The sequence below is a fragment of the Schistocerca gregaria genome, chromosome 9, assembly GCF_023897955.1.
Source record: "Schistocerca gregaria isolate iqSchGreg1 chromosome 9, iqSchGreg1.2, whole genome shotgun sequence".
Lineage (NCBI taxonomy): Eukaryota > Metazoa > Arthropoda > Insecta > Orthoptera > Acrididae > Schistocerca > Schistocerca gregaria.
The window spans coordinates 172,835,855-172,862,691 of NC_064928.1; the positions used below are offsets into that span (position 1 = coordinate 172,835,855).

At 42.1% G+C, this 26,837-nt stretch overlaps 1 protein-coding gene across 1 annotated transcript in view; it reads left to right on the forward strand.

Moving 5' to 3' along the window:
• Positions 1-26,837, forward strand: part of LOC126291917 (uncharacterized) — a 164,426-nt gene that overhangs the window by 122,855 nt on the left and 14,734 nt on the right. Inside the window, exons 3-5 of the mRNA XM_049985651.1 lie at positions 1,951-2,938; positions 16,468-18,633; positions 23,950-24,036. Coding sequence (XP_049841608.1) covers positions 1,951-2,938; positions 16,468-18,633; positions 23,950-24,036 — 3,241 coding nt within the window. The remainder of the gene's footprint in view (positions 1-1,950; positions 2,939-16,467; positions 18,634-23,949; positions 24,037-26,837) is intronic.

A 26,837-nucleotide genomic window follows, 5' to 3' on the forward strand; every position in this document is an offset into this window, starting at 1 on the left:
AGCGAAACCTCTCAAATCTGTGGATTCAAACCACATCTGCGCAGACAAGTTGGAGCGTCTGGACAGGAGATCGCCGCAAATCTGGCGCGAAACAGATGTTTGCTCAGTCTAGTGTCTGTATTTGTGCGCACAGAGCATTAAAATGGCTGATACTCGTCGAGAGTTTGTAAGTGAATTCATTGAAATATATAGAAACCACCCATGTTTGTGGCAGATTAAAAGTAAAGAATATAGTGACCCTGACAAGAAGACAGAGGCATACTATGCTCTAATTGAAAAATTGCGGGAAGTTGACGCCTCGGCAAACAGAGAAACGGTAATTAAAAAAATAAATTAGTTGCGAACTGGAGAAATTATTTGCGGATGGATGCCGAAACTTATAATTATCTCTTAAAGCTTGTAACCCCTCATATTATGAGAAAAAATACTTGTATGAGAAGGGCAATTTCTCCTCATAAACGGCTGCCGGTTAACATTAAGATTCCTAGCAACAGGAAGGAGCTTCAAGGATTTGGAATTTTCGACTGCAATATCGAAACAAGCGTTGAGTAAAATAATACCCAACACATGTGAAGCTATTTACGCTGTCCTGAAGGATGAGTTCATGAAGGCAAGTCAAGTAAATTAAGTCTATCTCCGAAGTGTTTACCAAAAAGAGTTATCCAAAGTTCAGAAATCTAGAAGATCTGGTGTAAGAGTAGATCAAGTATACCAGCCAACCTCATGGTATTTTGATCTGCTTGGCTTTCTTAGAGATCAAGAAAAGCCAAGACCAAGCAGGAGTACAATTGAAGATGAAATTGGAGTGTCAATGTGCCAGGAAATGGAACACGAGGTAATGTAAGTAAAACAAAACAGGTTCGCCCTGCAACTCTCGCAGTAAATGTACGTGAGAAAACTGCTTTCGCTTTAGCAGCCATTGCCTACACCATTTTGACCGCTTTCTCTGTTTCCCGCGGTTGGTCTGAATGTTTTAGCAACACAAGTTCCGAACACAGACCACAACAGAACAGCCTCCATTTCTATATTTCAAAATAACTGAATTAAATTTTTGACGTTTACGGGGAGCGTAGTCGCTTGCCACTGATATTTCTTTTCTACACCTACAGATGGCGGGCGAGTAGTAGATTGGGGTTTGTGTCGTGTGAACACACCACATTTGCAGCGATCCTTTGCATGTACAGACATCTGCGCCGATGCTTGCGCAGTCGGATCGTTGCGTGTGGACCGGGCTTTGCAGTACATTTCCAAATTCAAAAAAATACATGCAGTGCAGAAGGCATTTTCTTATAAATCCTTCTCTCTCTTTTAACTTAGGAAAAGAAGTGGGGAAATCGAAATAATGATTGATGATTGCAACCAGCGCGTCATTCGCGACAAGATAGCGGAATTTTATCCAGTGCGGAAGATGGTACATGACGATTTCAGTTTCGTATACGAACAACATTTGAAGCGAGTTTCACTTCCAAGCCTTTCGTCTAATCATGACGCGCAGTTTGTAGTGCCGGCACTGCAACTTGTATTCGTGCCTTGTCCTCCCTCCCCCCCCCCCCCCCCCCCCCCCCAATGGCTCCTCACCCCTCGCCAGCTAATGCTTGCTTCCTCCTCTCCCCGCACTCCCCCCACAACTCGGCCGTCTTACAGTTAACATACTGAACGTCACTTGCTGCTCAACTGAGATACTTGTCTCTAAGGGTACTTGAAAACTAGTGCAATGACAGACTGATTGCACTGACAGGCAGGTTTTTTGTCCAGGAAAATGGTGCCACTATAAATTTCATACTGATGTTGTGCTAAAGTAGAAAAATGTTGTACAAATACTGTTTGATTTATCTTCATACTAAATGCATACATCCATATTCAGCACGGATGCTCGTACTCTTACCTTTGATTATAATAAAACCATCATCATCACCATAATTGCCATCTTTATCATCTTTTCCGTTGTAGGTCTGCTGCAGTGAAATACAATAAGGGAGCACACAATACAGGAGAGGGGGACCGATACGAGGAGAGGGTGCTGGCCATTGTGTACCTCCGCTGCCTGAGGCGCGGACTGACCTTCCAGTTGTCTGCCAACAACGGGGATGCAGGCAAGTTCGACGACGTGGTACTGGTGTGGCGACCTAAGGGACACCTTGAAGCGCGCATCATGTTCATCCAGCTGAAGCACAAGAAATCCGCGTTCATCCACAGTAGCGCATTGTTGTCTGAGGCGCAGAACTGCGACTTTGGGCTCAGCAAGTACTGCACCTCCTACAGAGAAATTAGCGAGTCACTCGAGATGGACAGACTCACATTCGTCTTGCTGACGAACGCCTCTCTGGGTGGCAGCAGCCTCAGCTTGTTGGAACGCCAAGATGCGGACAGCACTCCAGAACTTGAGCTGCTACAGGCTGGTGGCAACGTGTACAGGCTCAACCCAAACAACGAACAGGTGTGGAAAGCAGTGGGAGAGAACACTGGCTTCGTGGAGAATTTCTACTTGCTGTGCCAGCAGAGGAATTCCGTGCAAATATTGAGTGACATTTACAAGGAGCTGGAAGAGTTGCTGGGCGCTGGTGACCTATGCAGATCCATCAGTGACAGTTTGTGCGAGAGCATTAGGAAGTGGATGAACAAGCGTAAGGGAGAGTGTTTGACGAGTACTTGGAACGATTGGCAGGCACTTGTAGACGAATACGTCAGAACACAGGTGACCGGGTGCAAATCATTGACCACCAGACTCAAGTACCGCAGTGTGGCAGATGTTCGAGACCACGTGGAGTCCTGTAACCCAGCCTGGGTGAGGCCTCTAGAAAGAGGAACAGCGGCTCTCTCTGCTACAAAGATCCACCAAGCACTGGTTCACGAGACACACATCATGGTGGATGTGGAGCGGTTCCCAGACCTCCGGCACCAAATTCTCTGCTGTTGGGGCCCGTTTTGCCGATGGCTGGTACGTTTTAGCATGATAATAGCATGAAAGACATAATTGTTTTAAAATTTTATACATACTCTTCTCTTAAATGACATCAAAGAAAATACTTTCTATCACAAATCATGACAGATGTCATGAGAACAATTGAAAGCAGCATCAGATTGTAGAATGAGCTGGTGGCTTTGGAGTCTGAAGGCACTATGGGAGAGGTATTGTTCGATAGTGGCAAGGGCTTGGTCGTTAGAGATGTTGGTGTAGAGGGAGGCGGCATGAACAGTGACGAGTAGGGATCCAGGAGGTTAAGGGGTGGAGTGGTGGAAGGCTAGGTTTTGGGCATTTGGTTGGTGGTGCTGGTCAACAAGAGCAGAAATTCTTTCAGTTCAGGCACAATAGCTGCAGTGGGGCATCTGGATTTGTGGGTTTTTTGGATTTTGGTAAGCATGTATTTTTGGATTTTGGAAAGCATGGGGAAGGTGTGTGTGTGGTGTGCCATTGGGGTATGTAGTGACATGGTGAGAGATTCTGGTAAGGGCCTATGGATTTCAGTGAGGATGGGAGTTTGTGTTAGACTTCGAGCTTCTAGAATGGGAGCTCTCTGGCGGACCTGTAGATGAAGGAATCAGTTGGAAGAGGCTTTTGATTAGGTGGTCACTACAACTCACCATAACAGTGGTAGATATTTTGTCTTCAGATAGGATGATTAGGCCCGGATCTGTTTTCATGATGTGTATGGCTGCTACAAAACTGAAACCATCTCGATTCTTCACCACTAGCTCCTCTGAATAGCAGAGATGGGAGTTAACCTTATAACACATCCTCCACTCCCGTAATCGTCATGGCTTCAGTCCCTGCACCTCCGCCCAATAGTTTCTCCTGTCATCCCCTCCCAATTCACATACCCACATCGCTTTCAGCGTGTGTCACTTCCCACCAGTGACTACAGTTGTACCAGGCCATATACTTGCCACATCACCCTCCCACATTCCTAACTAGAAAACCAGTGGTGTAGCTCAAAGCTGTTAACCATCCAACCCCAGTCCTTCTCCCTGTTTCCCATTTCCCTCTCTCTCCACCCATCACACATAATACTACCCACATTACAACCAATCCACCTACTGAAAAATAGCATTGGCACTGTTCGTCTAGCTGGCATCATGTAGGGACATAGGTGTGTGTGTGTGTGTGTGTGTGTGTGTGTGTGTGTGTGTGTGTGTGTGTGTGTGTGCACACGTGAATGTGCGCGTGTGTGTGTGTGTGTGTGTGTGTGTGTGTGTGTGTGTGTGTGTGTGTGTGTGTGTGCGCGCGCGCTCGTGAATTGAGTGTGTGTGAGTGAGTGTGTGTGTCTGTCTTTGTACATTATTATCTATCTTGTCAAAGTATAACATTAAAAGTAAGTTTTCTGTCTTTTGTGGGTGCCTGTCAGTAACTCAACACTTCTGCTTTTCGGACCATGGTTTTCTTTATGCATAAAGTATGTAGAAATACATATATATGATACATTTGAACATTGATGAATTAAAACATTATTACCATTTGCTTAAAAGTGTACTGGTTCAGCCTTTGGAACTCAACACAGCAGCGATTCTGCACGACATGGATTTAACAAGTCCTTGGAAGTTTTCTGGAGATTTGTGCCTTCGGATGTGAGTGTGATGGCCACACAGTTCCTGCAAATTAAGGCCAGTGGTTGTGGGTGCAGAGCTGGTGCCCAATAACATCCAATATACGTACACCATATGATTCATATAAGGCAATTTTGGTGACCGAGATATGAACATGAGTTAACTGCCATGTTCCCCAAACACTGCAGCACGATTCTGGCTTTATGATGGGGAGAGCAGTTGTCCTAGAAGATGCCATTGCCGTCTGGTAGAACAAAATCACTTTTGTCTGCTCCGGCATTGAATTCTGTTCTCAGATCTATAAAGATCAGCTTCTATCCTCTTTTATGGAGCAGGCGAGCCTCCAAGTTCCGTGACAAGGCAAACACGTCCTACATCTTTCCGTCTACTCATGGTTTCATCGTCGTTCTGCCACTTTTTACAGATGCTCAGAACATCAGCATGCCAATGGCCAAAGCTCCACTGTCTTAGAAATGTTATTTCCTAGGAGCCAGGACAAAAAATTTGCCATGTTTGAAAGTTACTCTTATCAATGGTTTCTCCACTTGCAACCTGTAATGTCGATAAGTGATTTCCCTTTCGTCTCTGCCTCAGTTGTACAGTTTCCTTACCACATCACTTACCTGTGATACCAGCAGTTGGCATACAGTTTTAGAGTGAACAGTGATCACAACATTCTAGCTCATCACTACATGTAGTACGTCTGTAAAAATATACAGTCTGTAATTCATCAGTCCTTGTAGTGTTGTGATATTACAATTTCTTAAGCAAACCTCATTGCATCCATCTGCTATCATTCAGAAAAAGTGGCACTGAAATCATTAGCTAAATTAGCTATATTCTGAAATTACTCAAGGGTTCAAAAGCAGGCTCTTGAGGAGATACACTCTAAAGCTGAAAAAATAGCTTATGTTGAAGAAGTGTATAGCATTGTCAGAACAATAATTATGCAGGGTGCTAGTGGTACAGATACTGTAATCGTTGGTATCTTAATATCAACGCACTTCAGTGTGTTAGTTGTTTCTCTGTATAACAGTCTTTCTACAAACATACCACAGAATTTACTGCCTCATGTTTTCTGCACAGTCATAACTGCACCACTGAGAGGACGACACCTGCCAATACACTACATGTGCAAACAAAGCTGACGCTCGGCATGGTGCCTGAAGGGAGCGACAGTAAAGGCATTTTCCATTTATAGTCGATCCCATTAGCCACCGCACTGAGAGTCAACTTTGTTTGTGTGAGTAATAGGGGAACTGTTTTATGTCCATGCATCCACACTTCAACACATGACATGCTGCTCAGAGAAAGGTAAGCATGAATGGCTTCGCCACATGTATTTGGAGGAACTACAAGACCTAAAAACATACTGCTCCTAAGAGTTATAATTATCTGTTAATGGAGTAAAAATTGATGTAATGTTGTTCAGTAAATTGTCCCGAGTCTCCAGTTAAAGTATCTGAACATATAACCATTACACCGTATTTAAAGACTGAAGCTAGCTTTTTATTATTATTTTTCATGTTTAGACGCAACTGAATATTCTTTTATACTTTCTTTGCCCAGGTATCAGTTTCTCTTTTTCAGAATGAGCTCTTCATCCTACCCTCACACCAAGTGGTTCAAGTCTTTGGGTTTTACTTTTTCACAAACTGCCCAGTCATGAATTTCATGCCTCAAAATGTTGAATTTTACAGTTATCTCTGCTTCAAGTACTCTCTTACTGCTGATCCGTTTTATTATTCAAATTTTATCTTTGCTGCGAGTTTTGTAGAACCTGATAAACTGTCTAGTTCTCTTGTGGATTGATTCAATGTTTCTCTTTCTGTTTAAAATGTGTATTTTAACCTCATAACATACTCTGATTTGATGATCATGATCTAGTATCATAGTTTTGTATATTTTGAAATGTATATTTCATTGTAAATGTCTTTTGCCTGTCTAATGACTGTTTGCATTTTGCAATTTCTATGAAAACTCTGCGAGACGAAGCCACCATGTCGATGGGCTTCAATAACTTTTCTGATGTCTTGACAAAACTTTTTATATTTCCAAAATCATCTTATGCATCTCTACATTTATCATTTTCAAATGCAGAGCTATGCCATTCATATAAAACTGTTCATTATATACATTGTACCTCGTGAATATTCTCACGTTTGAGAATGTTGAACCTAGTCTCTTAAATTATTTCACCAAAATTTAGAGAAATTCCTTGCATTTTTCTTTATATTATAGAGGTACAAACGCCAAATATGCATTGTTTCTTTCCAAATGAGATCTGAATAGTTACTCTTTGTGGTGCCTTCTTATGAATATCTACTTGTTTTTTGTGCTGTTTAAATGTCCCAACACAGAATTACTGGACCGTATACAAACGGTAAGCAAATTACCATAATATTAGTTATTTGTAATTTCATTGAGTGATATGTTCTAAGCTTTGATTTCTTCAAGTTTTCAACTATTTTCCTGAGATACAGTTGCATACTAATGGAGAGACTCTACCACCTTCTGTCGAAAATTATCCTTAAAGTTTAGTTTAGATTTTGCACCATTTAGCATTTCTCTAAAAATTACATTTGTTTTGAGGCTTAGGCGTTGATTCTTAAGATTTTTAAAGGTACACTGAGACAGTAAAATTTTTTTGGTTTCTTAGAAGTGGATTCAAAACAAACATATTCTGGACAGTTTTTGTTTGTATATTTACCCTACTCCATTACACACTATTTGCAATGCTACACGTATATATTTTGTGTGTGTGTGTGTGTGTGTGTGTGTGTGTGTGTGTGTGTGTGTGTGTGTGTGTGTGTGTGTGTGTGTGTGTGTGTGTGTGTGTGTTGTGCAATGTTTGCACTGTATGATGATGATGATGATGATGAGAGAAGGGAGAGGGTGAAACTTGATGCCAGAACATAGCCTACACCTCTGGAATAGCATGAAGGGGGCCCTAGGCTTAATGTCGCCATCTGACTGACGGATCTCCATCTGCAGTGTCATATGCCCTCATTTCATGAGACACTGTGGAGAGTTGGGTATCTGAACAATAATGTTGGTGCAAAGCCTGGTGATAAGAACCCTTCAAACAATATTTAATAAAAATTAAAAGGCAGTCTTGGGCACATTTATACATTTTTTAAAAAAATGGTGAATGGTTTCAGTCATCGTCAGAACATATTCTGGAGTAGCAGTAGAATCAGAGACTTACAGGAATTACTGAGCAAGAACTGTAACTTAAATATAAAAAGATATCAGCAGTAATTAATTGAATGTATATGCGATGGTGGAAGGTGGAGGGCGGAGAGATGGAACAGAAACAGAATGATCAAGGCATAGATGTTGACTACTGGTTGGTGTAAGTAAGCTACTGGTCAAATAGAAGGGTTCAACCAGGCCCCCTCACCCACACCCCCACAACGCACCCTAGCTCCTGCCTGAAATCAATGAAGACAATCACAGCCAACGAGAGACAATGGGCAGAGAAGTGTGATGAAAGTTCTGTATCTATGCGATTATATTACAAAATATGGGTACAAACGGTATAAAGTGAAAACAGAATTTACTGTTGTACGAAGTAGTTTACCAAAAACACTTTAATTAACAGTGAGCCAATGATAACAGGTTCTACAAAAAGTGGCTGGCTTCTGTGAGGGACTGATGTTTTTATGCGAGTCGTAAGACCAGCAAAGAGGCTCCACAGCGAGCCAAGGCGAAGGCATGCAGGATTTCTATATGCGCTGTCTGCAAAGACCAGCTACGTGCCTTGGGACTAGGCGCCGCATTTCAGAGAGCGCGGAGAGCGCATTGTGTATCACTTGGACACTGCCGGCTGTAAGAGACGCCATCTCGCAGCAGTCACGTGGCGACTCGATGGACCGTCTCAGTATTTTCTGGCAATTCATCGCTTGTGGAAGGCGTCTTATATAGGCGACGTCGCCTTACTGGTACCTCCCACAGGCTCGCCGTGTCTTCCTTTCTGTGCCAGAGAAATACGGCGCCTAGTCCCTGGCACCTCTGTGGCCTCTGCAGGCAGAACATATTGACATTCTGCAAGCTGTCACCTTTGTTACCTACGGTGTCTCCTCGATTATGCCGCCCACTGTGATGGAGCGGTTCAGTCGGGAACCACGCGTCTGGTACGGTCGCAGGTTCGAATCCTGCCTCGGGCATGGATGTATGTGATGTCCTTAAGTTAGTTAGGTTTAAGTAGTTCTAAGTTCTAGCGGACTAATGACCTCAGATTTTAAGTTCCATAGTGCTTAGAGCCATTTGAACCTCGATTATCTTCGCTGGCTTTACTCGCCACATAACAACATCAAGTACCTACAGAGGGCAGCCATTGTTTGTATAACCTATCACTGCTTACCCCCCGGCCCCCCATGAACCATGGACTTTGCCGTTGGTGGGGAGGCTTGCGTGTCTCAGCGATACAGATAGCCGTACCGTAGGTGCAACCACAACGGAGGGGTATCTGTTGAGAGGCCAGACAAACGTGTGGTTCCTGAAGAGGGGCAGCAGCCTTTCCAGTAGTTGCAGGGGCAACAGTCTGGATGATTGACTGATCTGGCCTTGTAACACTAACCAAAACGGCCTTGCTGTTATGGTACTGCGAACGGCTGAAAGCAAGGGGAAACTACAGCCGTCATTCTTCCCGAGGGCATGCAGCTCTACTGTATGATTAAATGATGATGGCGTCCTCTTAGGTAAAATATTCCGGAGGTAAAATAGTTCCCCATTCGGATCTCCACTACTCAAGAGGATGTCGTTATCAGGACGAAGAAAACTGGCGTTCTACGGATCGGAGCGTGGAATGTCAGATCCCTTAATCGGGCAGGTAGGTTAGAAAATTTAAAAAGGGAAATGGATAGCTTAAAGTTAGATATAGTGGGAATTAGTGGAGTTCGGTGGCAGGAAGAACAAGACTTCTGGTCAGGTGACTACAGGGTTATAAACACAAAATCAAATAGGGGTAATGCAGGAGTAGGTTTCATAATGAATAGGAAAATAGGTATGCGGGTAAGCTACTGCAAACAGCATAGTGCACGCATTATCGTGGCCAAGACAGATACGAAGCCCACACCTACTACAGCAGTGCAAGTTTATATGCCAACTAGCTCTGCAGACGACGAAGAAATTGATGAAATGTATGGTGAAATGAAAGAAATTATTCAGATACTGAAGGGTGACGAAAATTTAATAGTCACGGGTGACTGGCATTCGGCAGTAGGAAAAGGGAGAGAAGGAAACATAGTAGGTGAATATAGATTGGGGCTAAGAAATGAAAGAGGAAGCCACCTGGTAGAATTTTGAACACAGCACAACCTAATCATAGCTAACACTTGGTTTAAGAATCACGAAAGAAGGTTGTATACATGGAAGAATTCTTAAGATACTAGAAGGTATCAGATAGATTATATAATGGTAAGACAGAGATTTAGGAACCAGGTTTTAAATTGTAAGACATTTCCAGGGGCTGATGTAGACTCTGACCACAATCTATTGGTTATGACCTGTAGATTAAAACTGAAGAAACTGCAAAAAGGTGGGAATTTAAGGAGATGGGACCTGATAAACTGACTAAAACAGAGGTTGTACAGAGTTTCAGGGAGAGCATAAGGGAACAATTGACAGGAATGGGGGAAAGAAATACAGTAGAAGAAGAATGGATAGCTTTGAGGGATGAAGTAGTGAAGGCAGCAGAGAAACAAGTAGGTAAAAAGACGAGGGCTAGTAGAAATCCTTGGGTAACAGAAGAAATATTGAATTTAATTGATGAAAGGAGAAATGTAGCAGGCAAAAAGGAATACAAACGTCTCAAAAATGAGATCGACAGGAAATGCAAAATGGCTAAGCATGGATGGCTAGAGGACAAATGTAAGGATGTAGAGGCTTATCTCACATGGGGTTAGATAGATACTGCCTACAGGAAAATTAAAGAGACCTTTGGAGAAAAGAGAGACACTTGTATGAACATCAAGAGCTCAGTTCTAAGCAAAAAGAAAGATGGAAGTAGTATATAGAGGGCCTATACAAGGGCAATGTACTGGAGGACAATATTATGGAAATGGAAGAGGATGTAGATGAATGTGAAATGGATGATACGATACTGCGTGAAGAATTTGACAGAGCACTGAAAGACCTGAGTCGAAAAAAGGCCCCCAGAGTAGACAACATTCCATTGGAACTACTGACGGCCTTGGGATAGCCAGTCGTGACAAAACTGTACCATCTTGTGAGCAAGATGTATGAAACAGGCGAAATACCCTCAGACTTCAAGAAGAATATAATAATTCTTAGAAGAAAGATTAAGGAAAGGGAAACCTACGTTTCTAGCATTTGTAGACTTAGGGAAAGCTTTTGACAATGTTGACTGGAATACTCTCTTTCTAATTCTAAAGGTTGCAGGGGTAAAATACAGGGAGCGAAAGGCTATTTACAATTTGTACAGAAACCAGATGGCAGTTGTAAGAGTCGAGGGACACGAAAGGGAGGCAGTGGTTGGGAAGGGAGTGAGACAGGGTTGTAGCTTATCCCCGATGTTATTCAATCTGTATATTGAGCAAGCAGTAAAGGAAACAAAACTAAATTTCGGAGTAGGTATTAAAGTCCGTGGAGAAGAAATAAAAACTTTGAGGTTCGCCGATGACATTGTAATTCTGTCAGAGACAGCAAAGGACTTGGAAGAGCAGTTGAATGGAATGGTCAGTGTCTTGAAAGGAGGATATAAGATGAACATCAACAAAAGCAAAACGAGGATAATGGAATGTAGTCGAATTAAGTCGGGTGATGCTGAGGGAATTAGATTAGGAAATGAGACACTTACAGTAGTAACGGAGTTTTGCTATTTGGGGAGAAAAATAACTGATGATGGTCGAAGTAGAGAGGATATAAAATGTAGACTGGCAATGGCAAGGAAAGCATTTCTAAAGAAGAGAAATTTGTTAACATCGAGTATAGATTTAAGTGTGAGGAAGTCCTTTCTGAAAGTATTTGTATGGAGTGTTGCCATGTATGGACGTGAAACATGGACGATAAATAGTTTGGACAAGAAGAGAATAGAAGCTTTCGAAATGTGGTGCTACAGAAGAATGCTGAAGATTAGATGGGTAGATCACATAACTAATGAGGAAGTATTGAATAGGATTGGGGAGAAGAGAAGTTTGTGGCACAACTTGACCAGAAGAAGGGATCGGTTGGTAGGACATGTTCTGAGAAATCGAGGGATCACCAATTTGGTATTGGAGGGCAGCGTGGAGGGTAAAAATCGTAGAGGGAGACAAAGAGATGAATACACTAAGCAGATTCAGAAGGATGTAGGTTGCAGTAGGTACTGTGAGATTAAGAAGCTTGCGCAGGATAGAGTAGCGTGGAGAGCTGCATCAAACCAGTCTCAGGACTGAAGACCACAACAACAACAACAACAACAACAACAACATCACTGCTTCATTGTTATAACATTAATCATAGCATTTTTGGTAAACTACTTTACATAGCAGTAAATTCTGTTCTCATTTTACACTTTTTCTACTCCTATTTTGTATTGTAATTACCTAGATACGGTACATTTGTCACGTCTTTCTGTACATGGTATCTCAGTGACTGTTACTGAAGTCAGGTGGAAGATGGGGAGTGGAGCCTCTTCTGTTCAACCCATAGCTTCCTTACTCTAACCAGCAGTAGACATTCATGCCTCGCACATGGGTTCCATGCTGCTTGTCACTGTCACCATCTCTACCTTCCGCCTTTGGGTTTATCTTTAGTTGATTAGGCTCTCCCGTGTCTAGGGGTAGCATCTTTGGCTTCTAATGAGCACGCTCTAGTTCCCAGGCCAGAACTCAGCCACAGCTTAACTTTCCAATAAAAATCATCAGCAATGGCTGCAGTCACCCTCGTTCTGCAAATGGCCTTGTCGAAGAGGATGGAGGAGTGGAAAGACTTTCAGGACAACCTCTTGTCCTTTGGGTGGGAAACGGACTCTAAAAGGTGGAAGAACCAGCAAACGATCAATGGCATGAGGATGCAAAAGGCAGTGGAAACCACGGCATTAAAGACACATAATGTGTATCCAGAGGGCATGGGGCCTGTAATTCAAAAAGTCTCTTGAAGATCTCCATTGGCAAAAGATTATGGACTAGCCCACATTTGGATCTGGGACTGCCAAGGGGTAAGTGACCATGAGAAAAAGATTGAATAACCAACAAAAGGGGCATCAAATATTAAAAGTCTGAGCATGGTAGGGAAGCTAGAAAATGTGGAAAGTGAAATGCTTAGACTCAATCTAGATATAGTGGGGACAAGGACTTTGTGGTCAGACTGATGTAGGGTAATATCAACAGTTGCAGAAAATGGTGTAAGGGGAGAGGGCAGAGCGTGAACTACTGTGAACAGTTAAGTGATACAGTTGTTCTCATGTGATTCAACGGCCAACCAACGCTGGCAATGATAGTTTTCGTGTATGATTAAGAGATAGAGAAAGTAAATGAGGATTTTGAACAGGTAATTCAGTACGTAAAAGGAGATGTGGTAATTTAATAATCATGGGGTCTGGAACGTGGTTGTAAGGGAAGGAATAGAATGAAGAGTTATGGGATAATACGGGCTTGCACATAGGTGTGAGACAGGAGAAAGACTAATCGAGTTCTGCAATTAATTTCAGCTAGTAATAGTACTTTTTTCAGTAATCACAAAAGAAGGAGGTATACTTGGAAAAGATTCAGACACGGGAAGGTTCCAGCTGGATTTCATCACGGTCAGACAGAGGTTAAAAATGTGAAATAGGATTGTAAGGCATACCTAGGAGCAGATATAGACTCGGATAACAATTTAGTAATGATGAAGAGTAGGCTGAAGTTTAAGAGGATGAACCAAAAGAATCAGTATGAAAGGAAATGGGATACTGAAGCACTGAGGAGTGGTGAGGCGCTAGACTGTGGTAAAGAACATCGAAGCAGGCAGTTCAGTTGAGGAGATGTGAATGTCTCTAACAATGGCAATGACTGATGATGGACATAGAAATACAGGTACAAGGTAGGTAGCTGCATAGAAAGCATGGGTAATTTATGAAATACATCATTTAATCAATGAAAGAAGGAAATAAAAAATGTCGAGGAGGAGCAAATGGCTGGTAGCCAAGGAAAAATGGCTGCAGGAAAGGTGTGAAGAAATGCAAATACAGGAAATTCAAAACAAATTTCCGTGAAATGAAAAGCACTAGCGATAATATTAAGAGTGCAACTGGAATACCAGTGTTAAATGCACAAGAGAGAGCAGATAGGCAGAAATAGTAAATTGAAGGACTCTGTGATGGAGGAGCAGTTGTCTGATGACATGTCAGAAGAAAAAGTTGGAGTAAACATGAATGACATATGAGTTCCAGAATTAGAGTCAGAATTTAGAAGTTCTCTTAAAAACTTGAGGTCCACTACACAGTAGAAGAGGTAGATATCATTCCTTCAGAATTTCTAAAGTCATTGGGAGGAAGTGGCAACCAAATGATTATTGATGTTGATGTGAAGAATCTAAATATGTACCATCAGAAATTAGTAAAAATATCATCCACACAATTCTGAAGACTGCAAGAGCTGACAAGTGTGAGAATTGTCGCACAATCAACTTAACAGTTCATGTATCCAAATTGATGACAAAAATAACATTCAGAAGAATCGAAAAGAAAATTGTGGATGTGTTCAATGACGATCAGTTTGGCTTTAGGAAAGGTAAAGGCACCAGAGAGCCATTTCTGACGTTTTAGTCGATGATGGAAGCAACGCTGAAGAAAAATCAAAACACACTCGTAGAATTTGTCGACGTAGCTCAAGCATTCGACAATGTAAAATGGGGCAAGATGTTTGAAATACTGAGAAAAATAGGGTTAAGCTATAAGGAAAGACAAGTGATGTACATGTACAAAAGCAAGAAGAAACAATACGGTTGAAAGACCAAGAACGAAGTGGTCAGATTAAAAATGGTGAAAGAGAGGCATCCACTCCTCCACTCCTTCTGTTCAATTTCCATAGCAAAGAAGCAATGAGCGAAATAAACGAAAGCTTCAAGAGGGATTAAAATTCACTGATGACATTGCTACACTGAGCCAAGATGAAGAAGAATATTACAGGACCTGTTGGATGGAATAAACAGTATGATGCGTACAAAGTATGGATTGAGAGTAAACCAGAAAAAGAGAAAGACAAAAGTAAGGAGATGTAGCATAACTGAGAATAATGAGAAACTTAAAGTCAAAATTGGGATCACAAAATCAGGCTGCGGCTAAGCCATGTCTCCGCAGTATCCTTTCTTTCAGGAGTGCTAGTTCTGCATGGTTCGCAGAAGAGCTTCTGTAAAGTTTGGAAGGTAGGAGACGGATACTGGCAGAAGTAAAGCTGTGAGTACCGGGCGTGAGTCGTGCTTCGGTAGCTCAGTTGGTAGAGCACTTTCCCGCGAAAGGCAAAGGTCCCGAGTTCGAGTCTCGGTCGGGCACACAGTTTTAATCTGCCAGGAAGTTTCAGAAGTTTGAATGATTGCAAATGATTGCTTACATATGTTGCAAGCGTTACTCTGAGGTGAAGAGGTTACCGAAGGAGAGGGATTTGCAGCTGGCCGCATCAAATCAGTTATTAGGACTAAAAAAATCGCTATAGGTACTTTTAGTAAGTCACAATTCTTGTTTAGATATCCCTTGAAGTCTCTGATTTTACTCCTATTGCAGAGTATGGCCTGATGATGACCTAAAACGGATTGAAACAGGTCATCGCTTTTAAATAAATGTGTATATAGATCATGACAGAATTTTTTTTCTTATTAAAAATTAAGTCTTTGGCCTAATGCGAGCTTTATTTTAACAAATTTGTGTTAACACTACTGTTGTGTTTGGTCCTCGACGCAATTGTATTACATAGTCAGTGTATTAGAGTATATTCTAGTTTATAATTATTAAATACTGTACATTAAGTAATGACACTAGTCAGCACTGACACAATGTAACAAATTTATTGTGTAATTCTATTAGTGATAGAGTACGACTTCCATATACATATAATCATGTAAGTGTGATGCGGACTGTACAGGTTGACATCAGGGCATTGGGGCTAGCACTGAAATAAAAGTTGAGTGCCATGTTACAGTTAAGCATTTCCAGCAGTAACGTTTGTTTTATGTAGCAATTAGAATCTGTTTTCATGTTTTGACCATGAAGTATATTTGGAAGGTAATCCACATCGTAAATTATTTCGTTAGTTATGATGGAGTGGGAGAGTATATGAATCGACATAATGTGACTTCCTACTGCTATCCAGATAATTCATTTTCTTGGATAAGCTGCTTCTCAAAGTCTCCTAATACTAGGAATTTCAGTTCTCTTGCATCATAAGTCTGGTGCAGCTAGCTGATGATGGCTGTCCCCCATAAAACCTGTTATTTGACTGGGAACAAATGTTGGTTCTTAGTGCCAATACATCTTATTGGGCTTTATATTTTTTCCTTGAAAGAAATCAAAATTAAGAATTGAATCATATGAAGATAACTGATACAATAACTCTATGTAAAAATTATTGGTGTGAGAAGTAACAAGAAATTTGAAGTTTTTTGTTATATTGAAGTCAGAAGTGTTTATATGCTGCACATGTTTCTGAGGATGATCTGGTTTTTAATTTTTTATAAGAATTTGTGTAGCCATGATTGCATTTTGAAATATTTTTATGTCCTGAGTGACCAGTTTTGCCTGGACTAATTGTCATCTTCGGATGAAAATATTTTAACATACGATATTGGCTGCAAAAATTGTTATTTATCACTAGTATATGTTTGAGTATACAAAAATTTAGGTGAGTAGAATTTCATATTTTCTGGAATAATCTTGCATGACCCATTTATAAAAAAGGAAAGTTTTAAAATATTTAAATGTAATTAATCTACTTCAATCATCTACAGGTGCTTGTAGACAGCGAAAAAGACTCTGACATATTGTTTGAGCTGGCGGCCCAGATAGAAAATGAACGCCGTCTCATCATTGTGTCGTCGAGGGGAAATACAGGCTTCGACGACACTTTCAAAACAGCTGACATCAGCGATGACAGTTGGAATGACCTTCTAGACGTCAAAGTCAGGCTGAACGGGGACCGCTACGAATGCCGCCTGCGGGACCAGGTGGCAGATGCCGATGCTCTGAAATCGCTTCTGGACGGCAAGCCGACGCTCTTGCTGGCTCTGGCGCAGCTGTCACAGCCTCTGAGGATGGGCCGGGAGCTGGAAACGCTGCCCGCCTATTACGTGCCCAGGAAGCTGGTAGACTGTCGGCTGGTGCAGAACGAGTTCTTCTCGTCTCTGGGGCGCTGGGATGTGTGCGTCATCGACAGCGCATCCTATGGGGCACTGTCATGTAAAATAGGCAAACATTCGGTCACGAGTTTTGCGCAGATGAAAAGTTGGATCCGCACTCCATCCAAATTCGATTGGCCAGTAATTGTGTTAACTGAGGAGCTCGAGAGTATTCGTGAAGCTGCCAGAACATGGCCAGTTTTGAAAATCTACGTATTACAGTTTTCTAACAAGAAATGGAAGATTGTTTACTATTTTGGGCATCCTGACAGGATTGGAGGGCACAGAATCAAGCAGAAGGTAGAGCAGTATAAGGCATTAGACACTGCATGCAGTACGGTAATTGTAGAGGGGAGGCCGGGAGTGGGCAAGTCGAAGGTGCTGTCTCATGTGGCGGAGCAAATAAAAGGAAGGGACCCTGCCTGCTGGATACTGAGAATTAATCTGTTGGAGTTTTACACAGTTTTAGATGACAGTGGCAGTTCTGTAGAAGACATCTTGAGGGAGGCAGTCTTTAACAAGGACGAGCTGGCCAGACTGGAGTGCGCACTGCTTCGCCACAGCCTGCTGCGGTCCCCGCGAGTCGTCTGCCTCGTGGACGGCTTCGACGAGGTGTGCCCGGATTACGTCGACAAGTGTATCGAGGTGCTGCCTCTCGTGGCACCACGCAAGGGAAAGCTCCTGGTGACGACGAGGCCAGCAGCGTTGAAGGTCTTGGAGGCGCGGATGGGTGTGTTGGCGTACTCGCTGGAGCCTTTCAGTGACTCAGAGCTGAAAGAATTCTTCACACTCCACCCGCCGAAGGGAAACACTCCAGCCATCGCCGGCCTCAACAAGAGCTTAAGGGATCTTCTGAGAATCCCTCTCTTCGCCGAAATGTTCGTAAATCTGTCACAGGAAGTAGCTGAAACATGGGACATTGTGACTCTGTACGAAACTTTCTTCCGAAATAACTTCAGAAGGCTTTACGAGGAGAAATTGTGTCAAAACTTTTCCGTTCCCGGGAAGAAGGCAGAGGTCGAGGAGAAGCTGAAGAAGCACGAGGCACAGTTGATGGCCCTCGCAGAATCAGTTCTGTCGCACGCTACGGCTGTACCGACAAAGCTGTCGTTCGATACGGACTACTTTGTGAAATCTGGAATCGTGTACCAGTTCACCAACGGGAAACCCGCATTCCTGCACAGGACCTTCGCCGAACACTTCCTCGCCAAGTTGTGCTTCGTCACAGATAGAAAACAGTTTCGTGCGAGGGCGTACCGCAAGGCGTACGTGAACAAGAGACTGGAGTTCTTCCTCGAGTCTTTCGACCGGAGGGCAGCGAGGGGCCAGCCACTGTTGGAGGCGCTGCTGGATGGCGACGAGCGCAAGATGGCGGCGCTGCTGGGCGAGGGTGCCGACGTCGGGCAGGCAGACGCGTGCGGGCGTAGCGTCCTGCACCTGGCGGCGGCGCACCGTCTGCGCTGCCCCCTGCCCCTGCTGCGGCGGCTGTGCAGGCGTGCGGGGGTGGGCGCGCTGTCTGCGGAGGACCGCCTGCTTGGGTGGACGCCGATGAGGTATGCCGCAGAGGGCGGTCGCTGGGCCGCCGTCAAAGCACTGCTGGAGGCGGGAGGCGACGTCACTCAACTGGGGGACTTCCGCTTGAGGCTGCACGATCCCGCACAGCTGCTGGGCGCCTTCGAACGGGGCGGATACTGGGCCCTGTACGAGCACATCTTCTCGCTGAACAATACGTCATGGAGAGCCAAGGCAGCGTGGAAGGGCGTAGGCACTCAAATGCAGGTAAATAAAAAAAATAATTACCCATCACATTTTACGTAGTTGTAACTAACATAAACCTTTCTGGCTGGGTGTGGTGCGCGTACTGTAAGACCTTCGGTACACACACCATCAGATTATTTGACTTGTCGCTCTAACGAAGTAGGCGAGTGTCAGCAATATGTCTCGTGGTCTTATCGTGTGGTGTTTATCTTCTGCCGCTCGGTCAGACGATAGAAATGCCACTTGCAGATTGACGGTGCCCAACTTTAAACAGAACTTCATTAATTTTCACACACATTTGTTTAAATAATAAAAAATATACACATTACGTAACTTGATTCTGGATGCTATTTACAACTGACCATCTGAAGTTCCTTTGGTCTTGGTACGTTAATCTTATTCTCACATATCTATGATACTTGACAAAGTGTCTATACATTTCATGGCTACATACAGGAATATGATAATCTTGTTAAGTGCAGACTGAAACTTGACTATAGACTAATGCAGACTAATGCAGACAAATGCAGGCTAATGCAGACTTACTAATTGGAGGTCTGTACACTCAATGTAATACTTCGCGCATTGTTGTATCACTGCGCGAGTGTGATCCGCAGGGAGAAAAGGTTCTATGTTAGCAACAATCTCATAGGCTGTGTTACATATTAATACACGTCTCTAAGGCAGCGCCATCTGGTAGTGTGGAGACGGATGAGCGCTGCGCCTGCACTGTTGTGCTTGGCGGGGCGCACTCTATTGGGAAAGTTGTGTACTGCGCTGACTACGCAGAACTATGTACACAACACTTTGCATGTTGTTGTTGTGGTCTTCAGTCCTGACACTGGTTTGATGCAGCTGTCCATGCCACTCTGTAGTGTGCAATCGTCTTCATCTCCCAGTGCCTACTGTAGCCTACAGCCTTCTCAATCTGCTTTGTGTATTCATCTCTTAGTCGCCCTCTACGTTTTTTACCGTCCACGCTGCCCTTCAATACAAAATTCGTGATCCATTGATGTCTTAGAACATGTCCTACCAACCGATCCCTTTTTCTAGTCAAGTTGTGCCACAAACTCCTGGTTTGTTGTTGGTTGGTTGTTTTGGGGGGGAAGGAGACCAGACAGCGATGTCAACGGTCTCATCGGATTAGGGAAGGAAGTCGGCTGGGCCCTTTGAAAGGAACCATCCCGGCATTTGGCTGGAGCGATTTAGGGAAATCACGGAAAACCTAAACCAGGGTGACCGGACGCGGGACTCAACCGTCGTCCTTCCGAATGCGAGTCCAGTGTGCTAACCACTGCGCCACCTCTCTCGGTCCACAAACTCCTCCCAAATTCTATTCAATACCTCATCATTAGTTATGTGATTTACCCATCTAATCTTCAGCATTCTTCTGTAGCACCACATTTAGAAAGCTTCTTTTCTCTTTTTGTCTACACTATTTATCGTCCATGTTTCACTTCCACACACAGCTACACTCCATACAAATAATTTCAGAAACGACTCCCTGCGACTTAAATCTATACTCGATGTTAACAAATTTCTCTTCTTCTGAAACGCTTTCCTTGCCATTGCTAGTCTTCATTTTATATCCTCTCTACATCGACCATTATCAGTTATTTTTCTCCCCAAATAGCAAAACCCCTTTACTACTTTAGGTGTCTCATTTCCTAATCTAATACCCTCAGCACCACCCGATTTAAATCGACTACATTCCATTACCCTCATTTTGCTTTCGTTGATGTTCATCTTATATCCTCCTTTCAAGATACTGTCCATTCCGTCCAACTGCTCCTACAAGTCCTTTGCTGTCTCTGACAGAATTACAATGTCATCGGCGAGCCTCAAAGTTTTTATTTCTTCTCCATGGATTTTAATACCTACTCTGAATTTTTCTTTTGTTTCCTTTACTGCTTGCTCAATATACAGATTGAATAACATCGGGGAGAGGCTACAACCCTGTCTCACTCCCTTCAAAACCACTGCTTCCCTTTCATGTCCCCCGACTCTGATAACTGCCATGTGGTATCTGTACCTTTACATATTGTGGGTAAATACTTTACCTGTGGGGAAAAAAAAGCCAGCACTAGTGCGACAAGTGAAGCACTGATTTTTTTTTTCTCAGTTCCTCCGCCAAGTTCAGTACAATAGAGCTCGTGACGAATCACTTGAGCCACTAGTAAAGAGATTGCACTAGATGTTTAAATGACATCAAATGTTTGAGTATTGTCTCAGAAACTGGTCGTATTGTGTAAGAGTATGGAAAATTAAAATATTGTGAATTTCAACATGGTGCTCTTATCAGTTCCTTCAAAAACTCACTTTTTGTAAAATTCTAAGGGGCCAATAATATTAAAGCTAAAAATCTCTAGTTTCGGAATAAAGTTTTCAGCAAGCTCTATTACTTTGTGAATTATTCCATTTTTTTGAAATGTTAGAGGCACACAATATTAAAGTTATACTTTGGAATCAGGTTGAATTCATCGTAAAACATATGGTATGTGTTTCCATGAAGATACCTCATCTACTTTTTCAGTTATTGAGAAAAAACCAATTTAGCTTTAGAGGACATTGGAGAGACGTTGTCGCCCACTCCGCACAACTCTCCGTCATTATCAGTATGTTCAGATGCAGGCTCTGCTGCTGTCATAAGGCTACGGCTCTGATACTACAGTTTAAACGCCGGCGAACTCAGAACGGTGAAGATTTTGAAGTCACCTGTCCCCAATCTCGCCTCTGTGATCCCAGCCACATTCGACTCCCCAGGATGAGTTGATATGTCTCCATCACTTCTTTCTATAGATGGTCCTGAGTGGTCATCCCAACATGATATAATGCGTGAACTCTCCTGGTATTTTTCCGATCTGTACACTAGAATGGCATCAGACAGTACATTATCTGCTGATTTGACATCCCTCGTTGATGGTGTTGTTACACTAACTCTCTATGAGTTTTTGACAGCCTTCACCGTAATGAGTTATCTTAACATTGTAGTTCGCTCTCCTTCACGCAGATTTCCGGGTTTAGATGGGCTTTGCAAAGAATTATTTGTTCGGTTTTAGCCTGTGATAGGAGATATGATGACATTCTTGGTGAATGAAGTGGTTTCAAGGTACACAGTCCGCCCTCATTTAAGGTGGGGAAAATTGTTTCAGTTCTACAAAAGACTGGACGTCTGTCCATGGATAAAGTCTGACTGATAATGATGCTCAATATTTATTATAAAATCGTAGTGATGAATAGCTGTTTTTAGGTTTTGTTTGCTGGCATTGCCGCTTGTTATCAAAGTTGTCTCCCAGGTCGTAATCTCCTGACTACCAGTGTTGAATGTCGTAATCTCAGTTCGATTGGTTCCACATTTCCTTTCTTGGAAGCTTTACATTTTATTGATTTTATCATGCATTTGACTGAGTTAGTCATGATTTTCTGAGGGGTGTTGGTTTTAATGATACTGCAGAAACGGAACTTCACCTCTCTACTTACTGGTATTCAGGCATCTACTGATGTGATCGGTCATTTTACTCCACCCATAGCAATGTATCGAGGTGTCCCACAGGGGAGCCCTTTATCTATGTTATAATTTGTGCTATTTTTGGAACCCTTATTACGAATCATAACTGCTCGATTGGGTGGAAAGTTGTGTGTTGAGCAAAGCCCATTTTTTCGGCCAAATTTTTCGCATTCCTGCAATGATATCCTGCGAGGTACAACGATTATCGAGCAAGTTTATCTGGTGAAACTCTATTATCCATGTGCGCTCTGAGGTTATGGTGAGATCCAAGCTGATGAGAGGTTTGGCCCTCCCTGATGTTAGGGCCAAGGCGTCTGCTTTATTTTTTCGATGCACTCTTAATGCGTCTTTGCGTCCCTCCGTCACTTACAGCATGCCTTTCTCTGACCTGCGAACTTAACCCCTTGAATAAATGTTGGTTAAATAATAAATTTAGACATATTTGTGAATTGTTCCTTGATGTCAGTTATTTGCTGGTTGCTACTCTCTACCAGTCGCACCTCTCTGTCAAAATGCTATTATTATGGAAATTTCCAAATCGCACTTCCTCTGCGTAGTCCATATCAACAGCGACAGATTGGAAGGTTTGGTGTACTCATGTTGAGCAAAAAGGGTGATCTGTAGTATTTACTTAGAAGAAGAACTTCTTAGCCGAGATCACTATAAAAACTTTATTACAGATAACTGATTTCAGTAAAACTGGATTACCATCGCCAGACCTTCACAAAGGTTATTACAAACATCTTGTCCCAGCTACACACAAAATCCTTCCATTTCATTTCCAGGTACATGACAGATGAAATGAGCAATGCATTGGCACATGAAAATTAAAGTTATTATGTACATCATAAGTCACCAAAACAACGTTTCCGTAACATATCATTCCTACCAGGATGCCGCAAGAGTCTTGATAACTAACGAAAATAAGTATGGGTTTTGAGGTTTAAGGTTTTTGCACGCAATTTCATTTTAATGTTTACAAGACATATTTGGAAAGTAATAACCATTTTACAAGAGAAGCTTATATCTTCAGTGAATTAGAGAGATTTTGTTGGTGGTTTTAGTTTTCTACGAACATGATTAACTTTCCTACATAATCGCCTTTCACTTCCGCAAGGGAAACACCACACCTGGAATAGCTACAACTGAATAACAGTGATTTTAAAATCCGAAGGCGCATTCTGTCATACTTAAAGGTCATGCTTCAGTCAAACTCTCCATTTATGTGCAGTCAGTGTTTAGTAGTGAATGGTATTACAGATTATAGAAGCACAGCTCGCTGAATAAACAATGCCGTGTAACTGACAACTATTATGACCAGTAGATTTACAACAGTCGTAAATGACTTACTCTTTGCCAAAAACACTGCTCGAAACAGTATATGTTAACAGATCATGGCGTCTTTTTCTCCCAAAACCAACGGTGCTATGTTTTCATACGCTCTTAAAAGTGCAAATGTGGAGGTAAGACACATGATTAAATCACAGGTGAACAGAACAGTAGACTCACTTGACAAGGCCAATATGTCGACATGTTGCAACATTTTCATTTATCTATGCTGCAGTAGCACAACATAAAAAGCCACCGCAGTCCTTCACTATCCAGATCTTTGCCATGTTTTCCATAAAAGCATGACACAAATTTCATATACTTTGAAGGGTGCTTCATAATTATGTTTGAATCTACATTGCATTTTCATTGTTGGAAAAGTCTTATGATACCAATGAATAATTCCTTATTCTGTAAACTCTTTCTTACTAATAATCTTGTTTATCATCAGTAATATCGTGAAAAAATTCATTCTATTGACATACTCTGATGTTTTACAGATTGCTCTGTCCCTGATCTCTGCAAAAATGCCAAGACAGTCGCTCAGAGTCATTGCCGAAAAGGCCAGGGAGGAAGGACACCATACGGTAAGCAAAGCAATAGATTACAATACCTGTTTCTAAGGAAAACCCTATGCTAACTAAAATCGAGCATTGCAATAATTCAATGGTGAAAATTGTAAATTTGAACCAGACTACTTCTCGAACCCGTATCTCTCATTTAACATGAGTAATTTCCTTAGCCGCCACAGCTTTCTCGACATGCTTCCCAGCTGACTCAAATTCTCAACTTATTATATGCTTCCAATATCCGGATGGTCGAGGTAGTTGAGGAAACTACTCGCATTAAGCAGGAGATAGGGGTTGAAGGCCTGGTCCAGCAAAAATTGTTGACTTTTACAATCTCCCATTAACTTCTATAGAGCTCTTATAACATTATGTGGCCAGTTGTGCTCCAGTTCTGTTCTGGTTGGGTTTTTGCTGTACTGGTATTGTAATGTGATCATATCATGGGTACAGAAAATTCACAGTATTTTAATGTTTATTTATTTATTCGAACAGTCTTTTAAAGACCACATTAATTGAATGTTTCAGTTCTTGCCATGTACACTCTTCTTTCTCATGACTCACTTCATTTTATATATTCTGATCCATTTTTCCAGAGTTGGTAGATGTTAAGAGACTGTTTTGTCTTTCTCTCTTATTCATCTCTGAAGACCACTTTTTGACTTTTGTCCTAAATGTTATGTGAGTATTATATTGTTTGCTGATTTGAGGTCAGTTACTGTCTCCATAAACCATGATGATTGTCGTTTTGGCATTCTACATGATTTTGTTTGAGTAGAATTGTAATATTCAAATAATCTGATACATGAAAATGTTCAAGTGTTACTGAGAGTCCAAATTTCCATTTCTTATTTTCGCCTTCAGTTGGTTTACAGTGAAATTAATGTAAGTTAACAACAAAATAAAATATTATGTGCTCACATACACTGTCAACTATACACTGGCAACTACCAAGATAATGATAATTTTAAAAGTGTAAACATTTGAACAAATAAATGAAATTTAATATATGTGAATAGGGGATTCCTAACAAGGGAAACACCCCATCACATTTAGTGGTAAGATGGCTCAGTGGATAGCCTGTCAGAAACTGAACACACATCACGCCTGAAAACAGGAAGGAGGTATGAAAGTGTGAAAAAAGAAGGAAACCGGAAACCGTCTATTCTCAAGATACGCAACACGGAGCGAATTGGAAGAGGCATCACGTCATGCTTTATGGTCACGATGTTGGACTGCAAAAAGGGAGATTCTTGTTCAGATCTCCCTTGTGCCCCATATTTTGTATCCAAAAAATTATGAACTGTTCATCCAGCCATTGACGTGTCTGTTCTCCTGTAGTCTTGGAAATTGTCATACTGTACATTGGTTATAGAATATGAATAATGTGGTAAGAACGTATTACAGTTCGAAGTAAATGTGATGAATAGAGAGAGCAGCTGATATGCTGCATAGACTTCTCACAGAAATGAAAACAACAAATAAACTGGTTCATATGGCTCTGAGCACTATGGGACTTAACATCTGAGGTCTTCAGTCCCCTAGAACTAACCTAACTAATCCATACCTGAGGCAGGATTGGAACATGCGACCGTAGCAGTCGCGCGGTTCCACACTGAAGTGCCCAGAACCGCTCGGCCACAGCGGCCGGCAATAAACTGTTGTGAACTATGTTCCAACATAGGAGTTCAAGAGTCGAAGCTTCCAAACTGGAACGCAAGTACAAATAGCCATGTAATCATGGGATTCCAGTGTCGAATTCTGGTGAAAACACACAAGATCTTGGATACAAAACTGCTAATGGTTCGGACACCACTGTAAGCTGTAGGTCCAGTGCAAGATAACTGCTCTGTGGTATGAGGACACTACGCCTAAACAAACAAACATCAAAACAGATCAGACACACAACGGATATCAACTGACTACAGTGCACGGCGGAGAGAGGATTCCTGTTGACGAAGCTACCAGGCTGACAGTGGATTGTCTGTGCCTCTACTTGTGAGCGTGTTAAATACATGAGTGATATTCCGTGGGTAACATGGATCCAGCAAATATAGCTCACGGCTTGCATAACAGGATCCATGAACATTTTCCGAACTTATGCAACCTAATGTACAAGTTATTTAAGCGATTGGATAACTGTGTAATAGCCGGCCGTGGTGGTCTAGCGGTTCTAGGCGCGCAGTCCGGAACCGCTCGACTGCTACGGTCGCAGGTTCGAATCCTGCCTCGGGCATGGATGTCTGTGATGTCCTCAGGTTAGTTAGGTTTAAGTAGTTCTAAGTTCTAGGGGACTGATGACCAGAGTAGTTAAGTCCCATAGTGCTCAGAGCCATTTGAACCATTTTTTTGAACTGTGTAATATTTGTATGATTGTTTCCAACATTTATTAATGAAATGGTGATGAAGATGCGGTGTTGATTGACACAGGGCTGTATGTACTAGATGATGAGAATGTTGATGATCCATACGAAGAAAATGAAAGAGAGATGCTGCAATGTCAATCTGATGACATTTTGTTGGGATAGATGAAAGAAATGCCCCAATACACAGTATTGTCCAAACCAATTAAAAGACGCAAACGTAGGTTATGAAGTGAAGTTACAAATAAATTCAAGAAGTTTAAAGCGATGGGGGAAGAAAGCACAGTTAAATACTGTAAAGAATTCATGGAACGAGGAGGAACCTGAAGACGGAAGTTAAGTGAATTAGAAAACCATATAGGGGCAATACCAACAATTTATTGAAGCCAGAAATGAATTAAGTGCATGATACAGACTCACAAATTTGGTGATGCATTATGGTGAAAAAATCGGTCTGGC